The sequence below is a fragment of the Leucopleurus acutus genome, assembly GCF_964270905.1.
Source record: "Leucopleurus acutus genome assembly, chromosome: 4".
In the NCBI taxonomy this organism is placed as follows: domain Eukaryota; kingdom Metazoa; phylum Chordata; class Mammalia; order Artiodactyla; family Delphinidae; genus Leucopleurus; species Leucopleurus acutus.
In genome coordinates, this window is record NC_139146.1 from 135928619 (window position 1) to 135949380 (window position 20762).

Below are 20762 nucleotides of genomic sequence, written 5' to 3' on the forward strand. Positions count from 1 at the left end.
GGCAGATGAGGCCAAGAGAGGGGAGAGAGAGTTATCCATCCAGGTGGAGAGAATCTCAAAAGATAAGTGGTTTTTGAAGGTGAATAGGATGAGGTTAGGAGTAAAGGTTGGGAAGTAGCAAGATGGAGTATGGACACCCATCCATCTTCTGGCCCTGAGGTATGTGGGTTTAATAAAAATGTTAAAAAAAAGACTTGCCCCTTGATCACAGTTCAGAGAAAGTAGTGTCCTCATAGGGCAGCCAGCTCAATCAAAGCAAAAAGGTGGAGGATCAAGGGAGTGAAAGCATCATTCCCAGAAGAGATGGAAGCTACTAGAGAATTTGATTTAAATTTCCGAGACTTAAATTTCCGAAAGTCATAGGGGAAGGGTTTGAGAAGCAGGACATGGGTAGGAAGTTGGGTTGGACTAGATGATGGACAGAGCAGTGTAGCTATAAGGATCTGGGAGGTAACTCATGACTTAGGAGGCCTAAACTTCCATAGCGCCTCAGGTTGGGGATGGGGCCAGGTGACAGTAGGTTAAGCAATCCGTGATCTTGAAGGGCCTGCCTGAATGGGAGGAGTCGCTGGCTCTTCTGTGGTGCTTGGGGCCATCTGAGCTTATTCATATTTCTTCTTAATCTTCTGGAAGAACAAAAGTAGGGCCCCTGCCTTGGTTATTCCCCAGAAAACATGACCAGGCAGAGTAGCTGATTCCACGAGGGACACATGAGCTCACAAGACAACTGAGGAGTATCACCATTATTAAAGAAGGTACAGAATGAGTAGATACCAGCTGAGAAAGAGTGATTGAAAAGATGGACCACAAATATTAAGGGAAGATTCTATGCAGCAGGAGCTAAATGTTGTCTAAAAAAAATGAGAAGAACCAATGGGAAACATTCAGTATGAAAAATACAATAGTTTAAATATTAAAGAACACAATAAATGAGGTAAAATACAGAATGGATACAGCTAAAGACAGATTCATGAGCTGGAAGATCAGCTTGAGAAACTCTTCCATGTGTCCGCCAGAATGGACAAAAGACACAATGAAATATCACTCTATATCTATTATGATGGCTAAAATTAAAAACAGTGAGCATTCCAAATGCTGACAAGGATGCTGAGGAACTGGATCACTCATATATTGCTGATGGGAATGGAAAATAATACAGCCGCTCTGGAAAACAGTTTGGTAATTTCTTTTTAAAACCAAGTATGCAGTTATCATACAACCTAACAATTGTATTCCTTCTTGGCATTCATCCCAGAAAAAGGAAAACTTGTATTGCTACAAAAACTTGTACACTAATGTTCATAGAAGTTTTTTAATAGCCCAAAACTGGAAATAACCCTTATGTCCATCAATGGGTGAACAGTTAAACTCTGATGTACCATATTCCATACCATAGAATACTACTCAACAATGAGAGGGAATGAATTACTCATACATGCAACCTTACAACCTAGATGGATGTTAAGGACATTATCCTGAGTGAAAAAAAGCCAATCTCAAAAGGTATGATTCCATTTATATAACATTCTAGAAAAGACAAAATTAAAGAGATGGAGACATCAGGGGTTAGAGAAGGGGAAAGAGAGGGAGAGGGAATTCCTTTATGGTGATGGAATATTTCAATATTTTAATTGTGGGTAGTAGTTATATGACTCTCTGTGTGTGATAAAATAGAGTTGTTTTTTTTTAAAGAGACAATAAAAGGTTTTTTTATTCAAAGGTATAAGTAGATTTGTTTACAACCATTCTCGTGAAATACTTAAAAAAAAATACAACCAACTTCTTTGCAAATAGCGGAAACAGACCTCAACTATGATGACCTAATTTTTTGGTGGATAATGTACATGGTTAGGCAGAAATAGGCAAGCTCACACTGGTAGATCAACTATCTCAGTCAAAACTCCGTTTGTGGCCCCTGCTTCTTGATCGATTTCTGTTCCCACTTAGTCTTCTACCATCTTGTCGACTTCCTGACCGACTCCCCTGTGGACTCTGTCTACCTGGCCGGCCACACCGGCCACTTGACCAGCAGCTCCTCTGTCTGGAATTAGAAGATGTGTTTCCATCATAATATTCTTCAGTTTCAGGCAACTTGGCTGGCACTGAGAGTATTCAGTCTGAATCATGCCACTCTTCCTGTAACCTTTCTGACTCAGTGTGGGAACATCCAAGCAAATGCCCATACTTCCTTTTAGGAGGCACATTCTGGTAGTTTGGGACACAGCACTACTACTCAGCTTTCTGTTAAGTTCTTTCCAAGCACAGCTAACATCCTGTATTTCTTCTGGGCTTTCCAGAGTCATGGTCACAAACCCCTTATCAGAGGTGATTAAAGAACGTGGTTCAAAACTTGGTGCGCCAGAGATGTGGGCTAATGCTGCAGGCAGTGCATCCACTGCCCCTTTTTCTTCTATCAGTCTCTGGGCTGATGGTCGGAAAAAATCAACAGCAGCGTAAGAAATGGAAGCCAGAGACCTGATGGCATCCATGCTTTTAGATTTAACTAAATCCATTGTAGAAGGAACCTCTACACGTTTAAAAGTAATTCCTGCTTTTTGTTCCACGTATCTTAATTGACATATTAATTGACATATGTTCCACATATCTTTCTCTTGGTTGATAAAAATATATGCAAACCCCTGTCTGGCGAGCTCTACCTGTGCGTCCAGAGCGATGAATATAGGACTCAACATCCTGTGGAGGTGAAGTCTGAATCACCAGGTCAACCTCAGGAATGTCCAAACCACGGGCAGCCACATTGGTTGCCACCAAAACTTTAAAACTACCCTCTCTGAAGCCTTTCAGTGTAATTTCTCTTTGTGACTGTGTGATGTTGCCATGTAAACACTGGGCATTCTCTTTTATGTGTGGATTCATGGCCATTTCAGTTGCATTGTTTTTGGTCTCACAGAAGATAATAGCCCTCCCTTTAGACCCACTGTAGACTTGAAGGACATCTCCAATAACTGCTGGCCTCTGAGATTAATGGCACTGGGTGGTCAGATGTTCCACAGTAGTTGCAGCCTTTTGAGTCATTTTCCCGACAAGGTCAACCTGTTCGTATCTGGATTTCATGTATTTTTTTGCAACTTTGTATACCCGCTGTGGGCAAGTTGCAGTAAAAAGTAAAGTCTGAGGATTGTCCAGAATCAGTTTTGTAGGATCCGTGGATAATATCTTCAACTTGTTCAGCAAAACCTAAATCTGACATTTGATCCACTTCATCAAGCACACCGTGGCGCAGTTTAGAAAGATCTCATCAGCCGCTCTGCAGGTGATCTTTGATACGACCAGGGGTCCCAACCAAGATGTCAATACCATTTTGAATATGATTAATTTGGCTTTGATATGATGTTCCACCATAAAAACACGCCACACTGAGTTTCCTACTTATATATTTGAAGTCTTTGGCTACTTGGTTTGCCAGTTCCCTTGTAGGAGCCAATACAAGTACCTTTGGTGAGCGGCTTTTTTAAATTGTCTCTTGATGTCTTTGGAGTCTTTCAATCAAGGGGATGGCAAAAGAGAATGTCTTTCCTGTTCCTGTCAGCGCTTGAGCAATTAAATCTTTTCCTTCATATACAGAACCAAAAGTCTTAACTAGAATAGGAAAGAGATATGTTAGCCCTCGACCTTTCAGAAGCTTTATAGTCTCTTCAGAAATAAGGAAACTGGAGAATGCTCCTTCTTTCGGTTCACGTGTTAGGGTCTCTTCTAGTTGATTATCACTTGATTTATGAGTAGAGCTATCTAAGGATGACACTTGCTTTGATTGTTTTTCATATTCATCAATATCTCCATTTGATAGGTCTTTTCTTCTTGACTTACGAGATTTAGAAAATTCATCTGAAAGTCGATTACATCCTTCCTCGGTGTCACCATTTAGCCTCTCTTTCATTTTAGCTCGTTTGGGTTTGGGAGCATCCCGGTCATCTGCAACACCATTTTCTGTTGTTTCTGATTTCCCATCTGAGTCATAATGGTGCCTTGACTTCCTTCTGTCACTCCAGCATTGTGTAATATGTTTTCAGCTTATCTTGTTTAAATCTTCATAACAGCCTTATAAGGGAAGTACAGGTCCATAACCCCGTATCCGAATTCCAACATCCACAGAGTTCTTTTGCCTCTCTTTCCTCTGGCTCTCGGTCTCCTCCACAGGTGCCTCCAGCTCCAAAATGTCCCCCCAGAGGAGTTTCCCAGGCATCATTCGCCGCCACCGCTGCCGCCGCCTCCCTCTGGGCACGGCGGCCACAACCACCTACGGGCAGCCACCTGTCACAGAGTCTTATACGAAGACATTTTAGGTGTAGTTTTGCCAAAACTAATGATGTCTAAGTCCTATAATCTAGTTGATTGTATTGTGCCAATCAATTTCTTGTTTTGATAATGCACTATAATATGTAAGATGCCACCATTGGAGGAGGGGGCTGGGAGATGGGTGCATGGGACCTCTGTGTATTATTTTTGCCACTTATTAGTTTATAATTATTTCAAAATAAAATTTTTTTAAATGAAAGGGGGAAAGTATTAAAAAAATATGGTGACCAGAAAAATAAGTACCACCAACAGGATAATAGGAATCACAGGAGAGAAAAAATATAGGAGGAAATATTTCAATAAAGTATGAAGATAAATGTTTTAGAATCAAAGAAAGAATGAAACAGCTTGAATTGAAAGTGTTCACGTACTACCAAACTAATGGGTGAATACTCATAAATAGACCTAGTGACATTTAAGAATATCAAAGATTATTCTCAAATGTAACTCCAAAAGGTTACAAAGAGGAAGAGCAGATCACTTCCAAACAACAAGAATCATGATGGCATCAGACCTCTCTACAGCAGCAATAGTGTGAGTGGATATAACCGTCATGAACACACATGCAGTTAACTACACAAACTCAAAGTACAGCAGCAACTGACAGAATTTCAGAGAGAAAACATATAGAGCAACAGTTGTATGACACATTTTGACACTCCCCTTTGAGACAATCAAGCAGGTGAAAATGAACAGATACAGAAGATCTAAATATAATTAATAAGCTTAATCAATGAGATATGTATACACAGCAAATAATGTTTTCAAATACACTGTTTCTGAATGCAAATGGAACATTTACCCCCCAAAAATATATTAGATGATTAAGGATCAATATCAAGAGACTGTGTTCCTTTGACCATAATGCAACAATAGCAAAATAATAATGATTGCAAATGGATAACTTTAAAAATCACATATGTTTGGAAACTAACTACGTAATACTGAATAACACTTTGGCTGAAATAAAATCTGCTTCTTCAGAAATTTTTGATGTCTTACAAAGAAACCTTATTGTATAGTTTTCTTCACATAAGGCTAGTATTTATTAGGTTTATCCTTAGATATTTTATGACTTCTGCTGCTATATGTATAGATCACTTTTTCCATTACATATTCTCGTTAGGTATTACTGGTGTATAGGAACCTCCTAATTTTTGTATGTTGATCTTGAATCTTATATTTTACTGAACATTCTCCTAATTTTAATAGCTGAGTTATCTTGGCTTTTTCAGATGGTCATGTGATCCGTCAAATAATGACAGTTTGTACTCTTCCTTTCCAAGATTTACCACTTTAATTCCTATGTTTCTTTGCACCAAATATTACTTCTACTTTAAATATGGACTCATCCTTGTCTTGTTCATGATTTGAATTGAAAACTTCTAATGTTTCTTCCATTTAATGTACTATTTCTGGAAGATACTTTATATCATATTAAGTAAGTTTCCATATATTTCTCTTAATAAGGATCAGAATGGGTACCATTCCCAACATATGGCTTAGGTTTCTAAGAAGCTGGCTGCTCTACATCTCTCCATGTTAAGTCAGAGAAAAGGAGAGAGGATCTGGGATGCACATACTCAGCCCTTTTATGGACAAGACCTTGGAGTAGCAAATGTCATCTCCACTCAATATCTCAATGGCCAAATATTCATCGCATATATCCAGCTGCAAGGGAGGCTACTGATGATTAATGCTTTTCACTCAACAGCCCGTGCCCATCTGAGACACTAATATCATAGAAGTGCAAGAGAGCAGATATTGGAGGACAGCTAGCTACACCAGATAATCATATGTTGTATTCCTTTAATTTGTTAATGTACTGAAACGCATTAACACATTTTTTTAAATTCCCCCCAAAAATGGAATTTTAATGTTTCATTCTCTGGAACAAACCTGGAATCTTTGGTAGATACTAAATATCAAATTTTGTTTTACTGATGTAATGAAGGAAAGACACAGTGTTCTAAATGTTTATCTAAATCTTTTTTCAGATGTATAATGTACCTTGTTTACAGTAATGCCCTTATTTTCAATGTACATATCTGATTCTCTTGTCAAAAATGTATTTGAGGGCTTCCCTGGTGGCGCAGTGGTTGAGAGTCCGCCTGCCGATGCAGGGGACACGGGTTCGTGCCCCGGTCCGGGATGATCCCACATGCCGCGAAGCGGCTGGGCCCGTGAGCCATGGCCGCTGAGCCTGCGCGTCCGGAGCCTGTGCTCCGCGACGGGAGAGACCACAACAGTGAGAGGCCCGCATACCGCAAAAAAAAAAAAGAAAGTATTTGACCTCTTTACTGTTGTTACTCTTCCTGTTTTCACACCAGGTGCTCAAACCACTTCTCAAATGAATATTTTACCATTTTGAAACTTATTTACTTTTGAGGCTCCCTCCCCTGTTGGTCCAGGAATAATTCCTGGAAAGCTGTGGAATGGAGAGAATTGTGGGATGTGCTTATACATAAAATATAGCACACACAGTGATGTGTTAAGGTTTGGGGTGAGACATTCACCGGCAGTCTGATAGTTGCTACCCTCCTTTCTCCCTGCATGCAAACTTTCATTTACACAGAAAAACTGTATTTGAAAATATTCTAGGCCTATGGTCTTATTTCCAAAGTTCATTGAACATTAGCTCTGTACTCCATAGGGCTTCTGTCATAAAGTCTGGTCTACTTTTCCATCTGATGCTGGGCTAGACAGACACCTCAAAATCCTTTTACTCTTCCCTCTTAAACTCTTGAACCTATAATGGATTGAAAACGAGTGGCCCAAAGACTAACTCCAGGTGCTTTCCAGTTAAAAAAAACAAACAAACCAACCTTTAGATGGATGTGTGTTATTTTCTTCTCAAATCATCTCATTTCCTATTGTCTTTTCACCGGGCTTATATTTAGATTCCTGGCCTGGCACCTGTAGGATTTGAATTTATGATTCTCTGCCAGGAATAGCCCAAGGCAGCCACCTCTCTGCATTCTAAGCCCTGGACTCTTTTTTTTTTTTTTTTTAACATCTTTATTGGAGTATTTACAATGGTGTGTTAGTTTCTGCTTTATAACAAAGTGAATCAGTTATACATATACATATATCCCCATAGCTCCTCCCTCTTGCCTCTCCCTCCCTCCCACCCTCCCTATCCCATTTGACACACAACTCATCTCCTCTTTGGGGAAGATTTCTCTGCCCGCCTCTCTTCCTCTGTGGTTGGTTTGCCATGTGGCTCTCCAGAGTCAAGATAACCCAAACACAAGGCACTCTCCTCCTAAATACACCTCCTCACTTGGTTGTCTCAGTTAAGATGCATCCAGAGAGGTAGACCAAATAACCTCTAATTAGACTCTTAAGCATTACCAAACAATAAGTGTAAAAAACCTATAAATAAGTTTTAAACTTTTTTGGACATGTTTTTAGACTTACAGAAAAGTTGTAAAACAAAACCTTCTTGTACATCCTTTACTGAGCTTCCTAATCATTAACACACTTTCTAATGTTAAATCACCCTCACCTTCCTAGGATAAATCCCCTGGGTCGTGAAGAGTTTTTACTATATGGTTGGAGTCTATTTGTGAGTGCTTTATTTTTGCATCTGTGTTTGTTAAAAATAATTTTTAATTTAATGCAGAAAGTGATAATACTTTACAGTTCTATGGTACTTTGCAGGCTTTGTAAGTCATTTCACATACATTGTCTCACTTGAGAATACATAATAATCACTGACTCTTTTAAAAAAAAAGTAGATATTAAGTGTATAAATAAAAAATATCTACAAATGGAAACTGCAGGTTTCGCTTAGTGTTGACTAAATTCTAAAGGGCCATCCGTGGAACTAAAGTAAGGATTAGGGGAGAGAGGATGCAGAGAATTGGAAAAGGATTTTTGCTCACATGAACCTAGGAGGGATCTTATCACCCTCCAAGATGCACAGGAAGGCATGGGGCCACCAGCTCTGTAAAATATCTAGCCCTTTGCTAGTTTTCTAAACATTCTATTAACACAGTGTTTAAGCAACCTGGTTTTGAATTCATAAGTAAAGAATTTCCTGGTTATTCAACATTCTTTGGCTTTTTGAACTTTTGTTTTGATTCCTTACTTATCTGCATGTAGCAAATTAGATGATGGCAACTGAGCCCTCTCCCGGGAAAAGGAAGCACTAAAACTACTGGCTGCAGGGTCCTGTGTGTCCTGGTCACACGTTCTCTCGCAGGGCTGAAGAGTTTTTCCGGGATACACGATAATTACACAGCAGCGATCACTCAGAAGTAGAAAGTGCCTTTGGGAGGAAACTAGATGGTAGGCGGACTTCATTTTGCAAAAAGAGACACTCTGTATTACGGCGACGAGGAGTCAGAGTATACACAGAATTGCCCAAAGAGCAGGACCTCTTTGTAGATTTTACCTATACAAAATATGCTTTTTGTTAACTTCTCTTCCCCGAGCCTCAGAGCCTCCTGTGTGTCATGGATTAGACGCTTAAGGCACCACTGAACTCTGAGGACATCTCTCAGCTGGGCTTTCAGCGCACTCTCCCCTATCACCCCCATTTCTCCCCTCGCTCCCTCCTCATGTACACCCTCAGAGCAATTACACTACAACCTACCTGGGGAGAATCTGCTGGCTTCTCTGGGACGCTAGCTGCATCTTCAAAATGAAGCAAAGATCCGGGAATTGTCTGAAAACTCACATTGGTGCACATGTCTTATTTGAACAGATTAGATCCTATAGCAGCTTTTGGTCCTGGATTTTGTGCATTGATCAGACTGCTCAGATAATTAATCAAGTCCACTTTGTACCATTTTTGGACACCCTAAATACCTAAATTCTTAATGACTATTTCTATTGGGATAAGTGGATACCCTCAGTATCTCTTTTATCACGCACAGTAATAGCCTAAAGTGCATGGAGAAATATCCCAGAATCCCATCTATTTTTTATCATCGTCAGCCCTAGAAATTCATTATGAATATTGAAGATGAATACGGTTGAGGTCCAGATGAAAAGAACCGCCCCATTTCCATTTTCACTGTCTTTTCAAGTGGATGTCATATATCATGAAAGTACAACAGTGGGATGAACAACACAGGTAGTGTAACTAAGCACTTAAGTTTAAAATAAATGCGTTAAAGTAGCTAATTATACTTTATAGGAAGAGAAAATGTTTTCTCATGTCCTGATAAATGGGTGATGGGTAATTTAAAATTTTGTGGATATCCAAAATTTGGTTGCCTATTTTTTTCTTTTGAATTTTAGAATTTTATTTATTTTTTTATACAGCAGGTTCTTACTAGTTATCCATTTTATACACATCAGAGTATACATGTCAATCTCAATCTCCCAATTCATCCCACCGCCCCACCCCCCCCAATTTTCCCCCCTTGGTGTCCATATGTTTGTTCCCTACATCTGTGTCTCTATTTCTGCCCTGCAAACCAGTTCATCTGTACCATTTTTTTAGGTTCCACATATATGTGTTAATATACGATATTTGTTTTTCTCTTTCTGACTTCACTCTGTATGACAGTCTCTAGATCCATCCACGTCTCTACAAATGACCCAATTTCATTCCTTTTTATGGCTGAGTAATATTCCATTGTCTGTAGATACCACATCTTCTTTATCCATTCATCTGTCGATGGACATTTAGGTTGCTTCCATGACCTGGCTATTGTAAATAGTACTGCTGTGAACATTGGGGTGCATGTGTCTTTTTTTTTTTTTTTTTTTTGGTGGTACGCAGGCCTCTCACTGTTGTGGCCTCTCCCATTGCGGAGCACAGGTTCCGGATGCCCAGGCTCAGCGGCCATGGCTCACGGGCCTAGCCGCTTCGCGGCATGTGGGATCTTCCCAGACCGGGGCACGAACCCATGTCCCTTGCATCGTCAGGCAAACTGTCAACCACTGCGCCACCAGGGAAGCCCTGTCTTTTTGAATTATGGTTTTCTCTGGGTATATGCCCTGTAGTGGGATTGCTGGGTCATATGTTAATTCTATTTTTAGTTTTTTAAGGAACCTCCATACTGTTCTCCACAGTGTCTGTATCAAGTTACATTCCCACCAACAGGGCAAGAGGGTTCCCTTTTCTCCACACCCTCTCCAGCATTTGTTGTTTGTAGATTTTCTGATGATGGCCATTCTAACTGGTGTGAGGCGATACCTCATTGTAGTTTTCATTTGCATTTCTGGTTGCCTATTTTAAACATGCTGAGCTGAAGTTTGAAAAAGCTGTCCAGTTCCAGAGCGCAATTCTTCACTGTTACTCTCTATGGTCTCTTAATATAATTAAGGAGATAACAGGAGCATTGTTTTGCCAGGAGGGGTGGAAATTGGTGAAGAAAGGGTTAGGCTACCAAATAGTAAATATGTTAACAGCTCCACAACCCAAAGAGCCTGGTATTGGTCAGCGAAAGATAGACTCATCTTACAATAAAAAAAAAATAAATCCAAAAGTAGACAACAATATATGTCTGAGAATTTAGAGGAAAAATAAATTGCATCCTATCTGTCTCCTTTCTGCCCAGCACATTATAGGAGCTCAATAAATGTGTTGTTATTGAATCACATTCAGATTGTTCAAGATTTAAATGGAAAAATAAAACTACATTTAAGGTTTCGATAAGCAATTTTAGATGAGTATTTCTATCATCTTTGGTGGAGAAGAGCTTCCTAAGCAGAGTATCAAAACTATGCCATAGAGGAATACATTGATAAGTTGACTACTAAAAAGTATAAAACTTGTCCAAGTCTGAGCATACAGAGTCTGATATAAATAACCTGAAGATCTCATCCTCAAAAAAAAAAAAAAAAAAAAGGTCTCATTCTGGAGCCTTGAATAGACACGCATAAAAAATATAAATAAAAAAATAAAATGAAAACTTAGGATTCTGTCACTGATTAAATATCTACAAAGTGCCTACAGCACTGGGATGAGCTTCATCAGACCAGATTAGTCCAGTATGCAAAGAGGATCGTATTTCTGTAGAGACAAAACCTTCCAGCAGCTTTAATTCCTCACGAAACCTCAGACCACATGCAACCATTAGCTGAAGTAAACATGATGAGAGAACAAGCATCAGAATTGTCGGTAAATTCTGCAAAGTTGAAATCTAAGCCATCAGTTTCAGTAATTCCCAGAAATAACAGCCAAATCTAAACACTGTGTAGTTTTGTGATTTTACAGTTGAGCCAGTGCAAAGGTTTTAGGAATTTAAAAAATCATATAATTGTTGCCTCATACACAGACACCATTGTATCTAGTTAGCTTTTAAAAGTATTCATTCAGCCTAAGTGAAATACCATCAAAGAATTTAGGATGGAAAAACTGCATAGAATCAGGGTCAAGTGAAAGCCCTAAATAACTTCTAAGAGACTTGCGACACCCTGAACAGATATAATCTGGTCGTTCCGTCTCGCTGACTGACCTCAGCACGTGAATAAGGCCAGCATTAAGCAGCTGAAGTGGTGTTTACTTTTGTCCAGAATCTATACCCTAATTGTAAATTTGCACTTTAATTTGTAGTAACCCCAAGTAATAGGATATTTCCATGTCGAAGTGGGACCCATAAAGAACGTTGCAGGCATGGGTTTGAATTGGGGTGATCCCTGAGAACTATCCTAGTGAAACTGATGTTCTAATCTGTGCGTCAGCCACAGCGGCATGTCGAGTAGGCTCATTTGGAGCTAATATCAAATCCTTACTAAAGACCCCTTACAGAGGCCCCTGAACTCCCCACCAAGAGACTGTGCCTCAGAGTGTCATGAAGAACAGGGACAGTGACCCAGATAACTCAGACTGAAGAAAGGTACCACTTCTGCTTCAAAGTGTCCAGTAAGACACTCTGCGGTGAGAGTATTAGAGAGCGGAGGTAAAACCATCCTGGAACGATCCATACAGCCTCTGTCCTCCCTTTGCTTGGCCTGAGAATACACAAACTGTTTATATTGAGTTAGATAAAATAAGCAGAAGATAGTTCTGAGACCATTATTTTATGTTGGCAGGTCGTATTAGAGCTTGTTAAGAAGACTCCTTTGGCAGAAACAGATATAGGAAACAAACTTGTGGTTACCAAAGGGGAGACAGAAGGCGGCAGAGGCAAATTAGGGGTATGAGATTAACAGATACAAACTACTTACTATGTACACAATAGATAAGCAACAAGGACGTATAGTATAGCACAGGGAATTATAGTCATTATCTTGTAATAACTCATAATAGAGAATAATCTATAAAAATGCGGAATCACGGTGCTGTATGCCTGAAACTAATATAATGTTGTAAATCAACTATGTTTTAATACACTTTGGGGTTGCTTTTGGTACTCACTGTAGGAGAAAACTGCCTTGGGAGTGATTAGTAGAAATCTGTAATTGAGTACCCCTAGTGTCCATGGGAAAGAGAGAACTCAGAGACAGATGACATAAAACTGGGCATTTTATCCTTTGCCATGGGGTACAAAGTGCTTTTTCCCCTCCTCGGGGGGATCTGTGAAATGCAACATAGAACTGTAACCTAGGCCGGTCGGGAAGGGTCTACCCTTTACTAGACCAGGGTCAACACCACCATAGGGGGCTAGAAAGTAGCACCATCATGACCTCGCTGGTACCAAAATCACGAGTTTGTTTTAGGTTCTTTTCTCACACAAGATAGCAGCACCCCAAGGTAGCTGAAGAAAGAGAACATTCAACTCCATTTCGGGCTATTAGATCTGAGAATTAGACTTGGCTGTTCGAGCTGGCATAGAATCATTGAAAGAAGTGTCATTATTTGGTGCCCATTCCTTTGTCCAGACATTTCACTGTGATTTTCTCTTTCTCTCATCCCCTTACCCTGTTGTCCCTCTCACAACAGGTGTAGAAGACATCGTGGCAATAATGATTCCTGAGCCCAAAGGGAAGGAGATAGTAAGCCTGCTGGAGAGAAACATCACCGTGATGATGTACATCACCATCGGAACCCGGAACTTGCAGAAATACGTGAGCCGCACCTCGGTTGTGTTTGTCTCCATCTCCTTCATCGTCTTGATGATCATTTCCCTCGCCTGGCTGGTCTTCTATTATATCCAGAGGTTTCGATATGCAAATGCCAGGGACAGGAACCAGGTGAGTAGCAGAAAGTTAAAAAAAGAAAAAACTTAAAAATGATTACCAGAATAAGACATATTATTGTGTAAACTTTGGAAATCACAGAAAATACCAAGACCAAAACCAAAATTACCTATGATGCCCCCACTCAGGATAAACACTGTTAACATTTACTGTATAGTTTTTCAGGTCTTTTCCAGGTACACATATTTTGATGTTTTGCTAACATTGTTCTGTAACATGGAAGTGCTTTGTCCCACGTTCCTATGGCTCATTTGGGGGACAATTATTTACTTATTTAAGAACAAAATAAAGGGAGAAAGAGGAAGGGAGCTGAGATTATGCTAATTGTATCAACATAATGTGGAAAGAGCCAGGATGTCCTCCTTGTGAACAGAAGGAGACAAAAAATAAAAGGTATTTTAAAAAACAACTAATTTTGGAACAGACAGTGCCTACACATAGTATAAAATGAAAAAGGTACAAAATGGTATACGGTGAAAAGTAATTGCTTTCACATGTTTGTCCCTCAATTAAGCAGTTCTTCTCCTTGGAATATCTTCCCTTCCAGGGATATTTTATATGCTTACAAACGTGTGTGTGTGTGTGTGTATATGTGTGTTTTTAAACAAATGATAGCACACTTAACTCTGTACCTGTATTGCTCACTTCATCTTGGAGATTAATTCTTATCAACACTCAATCCAAGCTGCCTTCTCATTTCTAATAACTGTACAGGCAGACCTTGGAGATATGGCAGGTTTCATTCCAGACCACTGCAATAAAGCAAATATCTCAATAAAGCGAGTCAACAGGAATTTTTTGGTTTCCCAGTGCACATAAAAGTTATGTTTACCCTATACTATAGTCTATTAAGTGTGCAATAACATTATGTCTTAAAAAAACAATGTATGTACCTTAATTTTAAAATATTGCTAAAAAACGTTAACCATCATCTGAACCTTCAACTCATCGTAATCTTGTTGCAATAGTAACATCAGAGATCACTGATCACAGATCACCATGACAAATATAGTAATAATGAAAAAGTTTGAAGTATTGTGAGAATTACCAAAATGTGACACAGAGACACAAAGAGCAAATGCTACCAGAAAAAATGGTGCCGATAGATTTGCTCAATGCAGGGTTGCCACAAACCTTCAATTTGTAAAATACACAGTGTCTGTGAAGGGCAATAAAACGAGGTATGCTATATAATGCTTTATTTTCTGCATATGCCGCAATTATTTAACCAGCTCCTATTAATGGACATGTTTTCTCTTACCAAAAAACAAAACAAAACACACACACACACACAAACATGTACACATAACACAACACATTTGTGAGTATATCTGTATGGTAAATTCTGGAAGTTTTATAGCTAGGGCAATAGTACGTGTACTTTAAACTATAATAGATACTGCCAAATTGTCTGCCAGAAAGGTTGAAGCAATTTATACATTAACCAACAATATAGTAATACTGTTTATACTAATATAAATGACATTCGTGCAGTAGAGTATTAATACTGCTTACACTAACATATACAACAATATACTAATGACAACCACTATTTACGCATATCCTCACCAAATGAATATTACAGCTTTTTTGTTGTATGCAATTTAATAAGTTAAAAATGGTATCACATTTTTCTTATCACAAATAACATAAAATAGAAAAAGGTGATTTTTTTTTTTTCTATGAAGTATCTGCTTACATTATTAGACCACTTTTCAATTGAACTTTTGGTCACATCGTACTGATGTGTATAAGCTCTTTACTGGTCAGAGCAGTTAACCCTTTTTTGGGGAATCCTACAGATTCCATTTTTTTTCTCCCAAGTTGTTATTGTCTTTGATTTATCTTTGGAGCTTTTTACCATGCAGAAATTTGGGGGTATTACATAACTGAATTTATCAATTTTTATAGCTCCTGAGTTTTATGTAATAAGATCTTAGATAGCCCAAGACTATAGAAAAACAGTATCTCATGGTTTCATCCACTGCTTTTTTAATTTCACTTTTATGATTAAACTTTAATCTACAGAGAACTTATTTCAGTGTAAGGAATCAAGTACAGAGCCAACGTAAGTTTTGTTTCAGATTGCCCACCAGTTTTTGTAACTGGTATTTATTGAATAATTAATCTTTTCCTTCTCGTATGCAGAACCCTCCCCATCTAGCATATATTAAAGCCCCATATGTATTCGGTTCTATTTCTATGCTCTATAAAATGTAGCTTTAATCTGTCTATTCACATTCCAATATCATACTGTTTTGAATGTTTTAGCACCATAATGTCTCATATCTGTTCATGCTAATCTTCTTTCATTGCTCTTTCACTTTTTTCGTGTTTATCTTTACATGATTTTAGAATCACTTTTAGCTAGGTTTTTAATTTATAGAATAATTTAGAAGGAGTTTATAACTTACTGATGTTGAATCTTCCTATCAAAGTGTAGTATATGTTTTCCCTTTATTCAGTTATTCTTTTTATTCCCTAATAGCATTCAAACTATCCTCATTTAATCTTGCACATTCTTCTTATGTTTATTCCTAGGTCATTGTGTTGCAATTATAAATGAAATCCCCTTTTTCATATGGGAAGTCTTTTGATTTTTTATGTTTATTTTGTACATTATTATAATTTAGTAATTTATGTATTTTATAATTTATTATCATTTTAAATTATTATTATTACCTTAATAATAGTGATATTATATAGTATATATTAAATGCAGGCATGTTGTAAGAGCTCTCTATATATTTACATACTTAACCTACTTAATAGGCTTATAGCAGATAATTCTGTTTTCTTCATCTTACAGAGAAGGAAACAGAGGTTAAATAAGTTGCCCAAGGTCACACAGCCTGTTAGTAATAGAGACAGCAGCTGAACCAACAGCAAGGCTTCAGAGTGTATGCTCTTAACCACTACACTGTGGTACTTGTGATTGTTTGTATCAGTTTATCATGATTATACTAATAATATGCAATCAATGATAATTTACTTCTTTCAAATTTTAAAACTCCTTTTTTTCTCTATTATCTAACTTCACTGACTTGTGCCTCCAGAATCAACTAAAGTAATAGTAGTAATAGTGAACATATTACTCTTCATTCAGTATTTAATGGGAACATTCTGAGTTTAATGGATCGTTTTTATCACTTCTCAATTTTGTTATTTCCCCATGCAGTCTTCTAGGTTAAGACATATATTTAACATGTTGTATAAATGTCAACATAGCCCTGTTTTATTCAGAGTTTTAATCAAGAATGTACTTTTAATTTTAACAAATGCCTTTGCAAGAGCTGTAGTCTGGGTTTTCTCTTTTGATCTATTAATAGGAGTGGTTTAAATTAATGGATTTCCTAATATTGAACCATCCTGAATTTCCAGTACATGCTAATCCTCTAATGTGTGCTAGACTGTTTTGATCATATCTTATGTGGTACATTATTTATTTTTTACCTTGATATTCACATGTGAAATTTGTCCATAGTTTACATTTTTATCATGTTTAGGTAAGGGCTATACTGGTTTTATAAGAAGAATTTGCAAATTTTCCTCCATTTTCTATAGTCCAGAGTTGTAGTGTCCAACATGGTAGTCACTAGCCATGCGTGACTATTTAAATTTAAATCAATTGTAATAAAATAAAATGTAAAATTCTGCTCCTCAGTCATACTAGCTACATTTCTAGTGGCTACTAGAATAGATACAGCATAGATAGGACACTTTCATCATCATAGAAAGCCCCATCGGACAGCCCAGTTCTAGAGCATTTTAAACAGCCCTGGAATTCGCTGATCCTTGAAGTATTATAGAACTTTTTGTAAGCCAATAAATTCTAAGTTGTTTTAGGAGGACAGCTCTTGGACTTTTTATTTATTTTATGGAAATTTGTCTGTTTGAATTTTCTATAGCTTCTGGAACAATTTTTTTAAACATTTTTATTGCTTTTTTCTGACTCTCAAAATGATGCATGTTTATTCTAAAAAATTTTGACAATCATAGAAAAATACTAAAAGAGAAGACAAAATCACTCATCACCTTACTGAATTGTTAACAGTTGAGTACATTACCTTTCAGACTTTTAACCCCATATATATATATATATATATATATATATATATATATATATATATTCAGTAAAATGTCATCGTATATGTGTCTATGTATGCATGAGATACAGACACACATGTAAGACATGTAAGTTTGTGTTCTCTTTTTTTATTAAATGGTGAGCATTTCCCCCATCATTAAATAATCTTTGAAACATGATTTTTGGTGGCTACCTAGTAGTCGGTTTCCACCACTTACCACAAGTGGACAAGATACTTTATGCTGTAGTTTTCTAAACTAAATGGGAATATACCTACTTTTTATAGTTATAGTGAGGATTAAATGGCTTAATGTATCTTCTATTTTAAAGTCCCTGTACATGATCAATCACTTGCAAAGCTCTCAATGAAGGGTGTCATTATTACTATCATATAGATTCCATAACGATTACATACAATTCCAACTGTGCCACTTTTACTGAATATTCTGGAATTTAAGCGGACAGTTATTACCAGTTAGACACAAGGCAGTGAAACTAGATATAGAACAAATATGTTCAGTTCCACTGGTTCCTAAGGGTTACGTTTGAAGAAACCATACAGATATAAATCAGTTATTGCAAAGACACTTTCCAGCTGATCCAACAATGATCAATAGAAAGGGTACCCCTATCTTTTTGAGTCTATAGATAACCCAAGCAATCATTGGGAAATTGAGGTAAGGATGAAATTTTAGGCTTGACTTGGTTGAGTAACTATTTCAATTGCTAGTTCGCTTTGTGCCGGTAGATAGAGATTGCATTTCTGTCCTGACCTATGCATACTCTGTGATGTATGTGAAAAGCAAATTAGAGGTGGATGGGGTTTAAGTGTCTACTCTGCTCCCTTCCTTGATTACAGGATGTTACCTTCAGGTTACGCAGTGAATTTGGATCATGCTGAAAGTTAGCACTGTTTCTTGATCAAAATAGACACCATACTTTAGCCCTTTTATGAGTGGAATAAGACTATATAATTTCCCTTAGAAAAATATTTTTCTTTTGATGGGCAGTGCTTCGTTCCATTCAGCGGAAAGTTACAGCTGCATAAGCTATAGCTGTACTAACCGTTAGGTGAACTGAAGTCATTTATTTTTATTGAAGCACTATTGGCCCTTCAGAAAGAGTAACTCTCAGGTTAGATGGAGGCTCACGGTCTGAAATGGAATATCAAAGGCATTCATGTTACATTGGTGAAGTATCTAACCTTTCAGGTGTGTGATAGAGAGACTGAACTTGAATTAGCCAGAAGCATACCTCAGTCTCTGCTTGGCTTGGTGGAGATCACACTTAGAGGAAAGTCACCGTCATCTTACACAATCATTAGCCTTTTCAGATCATTTCAATGCAGTTTCTCACAGAGTAAGATTTGCTAGGTGTTCTTTATGTTAGTAACCTCACAGCGAGGTAGATGATGACATGGAGAATATGGGCCACAGTTTAAAGTGGAGAAGGAGATTTGGCCGGAGTGCCATGTTTCCTAAAGCAACTATACCAAGATAGTGCCAGTGCAAGGCACTAGTTAAACACACAGCTTTGGAGTCAGGTCTGGATCCACATCTTTACTCTGGCAGTTTCTAGTGGTGTGATCTTATGTGGGTCTTCACCTTTCTGTGCCTAGATTTCCTCACACATAAAGTGGGAATGGGGACTTCCCTGGTGGTCCAGTGGTTAAGACTGTGTGCTCCCAATGCAGGGGATATGGGTTTGATCCCTGGTCGGGGAACAGAGGTCCCGCATGCCGCATCCAGGAAGGGTCTGTAAGTGGAGATGCTTCTGTCTACTAAAGAGCGAGAACCAAAGTGGTCCCTGATTGATGCTGCGCTGTCCTCAGGGGATAGAGAGCAAGTATTCAGGGAGGTCATTAGCCGTTGATTTACTGTGTTTCGATAATTCAGGTCTCAAAGGATCTTTGCCTCCCAGTTCTGTTCTGAGCGGATGACAATGATGAGCTGGTAAAGCTGGAAATGACGTGACTTTACATACCTAAGGTTACTAATAAAAGAAACTAAGGTCCAGAATATTTAAGTGACTTGGCCAAAGTCACACAGTCAGTGAGTGCCAGAAAGAGGACTAAAAGCTGGATTTTCTTCCTCCCAAGCCATTGCCTTCTCCTCTACAACACCTCCTCCCCCCTCCAAAATAATCCTGATGGTTTTACCTCATGCCCTGTGTGCACAAACAGCTTTAAGTCCTTACGCTGTGGAGTCACCATGGCCACCAAAGGAGTCTAATTCTTTTATCCATATTTCTAAGTGGATGGAGGGGTGATTTGCATCATAGAAATTGATTGGACTTGCTGTGCAATGGTTTCTGTCCCATCAAGCAGGCCCAGGAGAATCATTATTATGTATTAGAGCAAGTGCGGGAAGTGGCTGAGTCACTTGTGGCCACATGAGCATCCAGATGACTGGGACCAACTCTGTTTATGTCTATAATGGCCTCTCTTCACCTAGAACATAAGGACGCTTAGTTATTTTCCACTTGGTCGTGTTGATGATGACAGTAATCATGATTAGAAAATATAGCTGTCGGGAAAAAAAAGAGGCAAAGATGATACAGAATTATTCAACCAAATGAAATAAGAAGAACATAAACTCGATTTTTTTTTTTTTTTTTTTTTTTTTTTTTTTTGCTGTATGCGGGCCTCTCACTGTTGTGGCCTCTCCCGTTGCGGAGCGCAGGCTCAGCAGCCATGGCTCACGGGCCCAGCCGCTCCGCGGCATGTGGGATCTTCCCAGACCGCGGCACGAACCTGTATCCCCTGCATCGGCAGGCAGACTCTCAACCACTGTGCCACCAGGGAAGCCCCATAAACTCGATTTGGATGCTGTGTTTTGGCATCCTTAGTCCTAGTTTTTTCTCACCTTGACTGCATTTCTGTTTATAACACAGAGGGGAACTAGAGGGAAATGTCTTATTTTTCTCAGTTTCTTAAGTATTTAGGAGATAACTAAATTATACATCTTGGGTTGGGGTCTGTCATTGTTTACTATCCTTGTTGGTGTTTATGTCAGACTTTATTCTTCTAATAAATGGCTGTGTGTTTATTTTCCATAAAGCTGTTTACCTTCATTGTTGTCAAGGAACCAGTAACCTTGGTAAATATTTTCTTATACCTGTTTCAATCAAATTGATGAGTAAATCTAATTACCAAGATGGCTCAACTCCTGACAATTTTCAGTGAAAAGTATAATATGATTTGGATCTGGTTGGGTTAGAGAACATCTATAGGAGCATCCTGGAGAAGGGATAGGAA

General features: G+C 38.4%; 1 protein-coding gene and 1 pseudogene across 2 annotated transcripts in view; one reads left to right on the forward strand and one right to left on the reverse strand.

Moving 5' to 3' along the window:
• The window catches only part of RNF150 (ring finger protein 150), a gene marked incomplete at both ends in the record, with an annotated part of 236001 nt that overhangs the window by 139660 nt on the left and 75579 nt on the right, over positions 1–20762 (forward strand). The window contains one exon of the mRNA XM_082838513.1: positions 13163–13413. Within this exon, the coding sequence (XP_082694639.1) occupies positions 13163–13413 (251 nt within the window). The remainder of the gene's footprint in view (positions 1–13162; positions 13414–20762) is intronic.
• On the reverse strand, positions 1891–4207 carry LOC309961346 (ATP-dependent RNA helicase DDX50-like; annotated as a pseudogene). The gene is made up of 2 exons: positions 4112–4207; positions 1891–4000 (listed from the first exon to the last, which is right to left on the reverse strand). The product of its transcript is annotated as an ATP-dependent RNA helicase DDX50-like (transcript).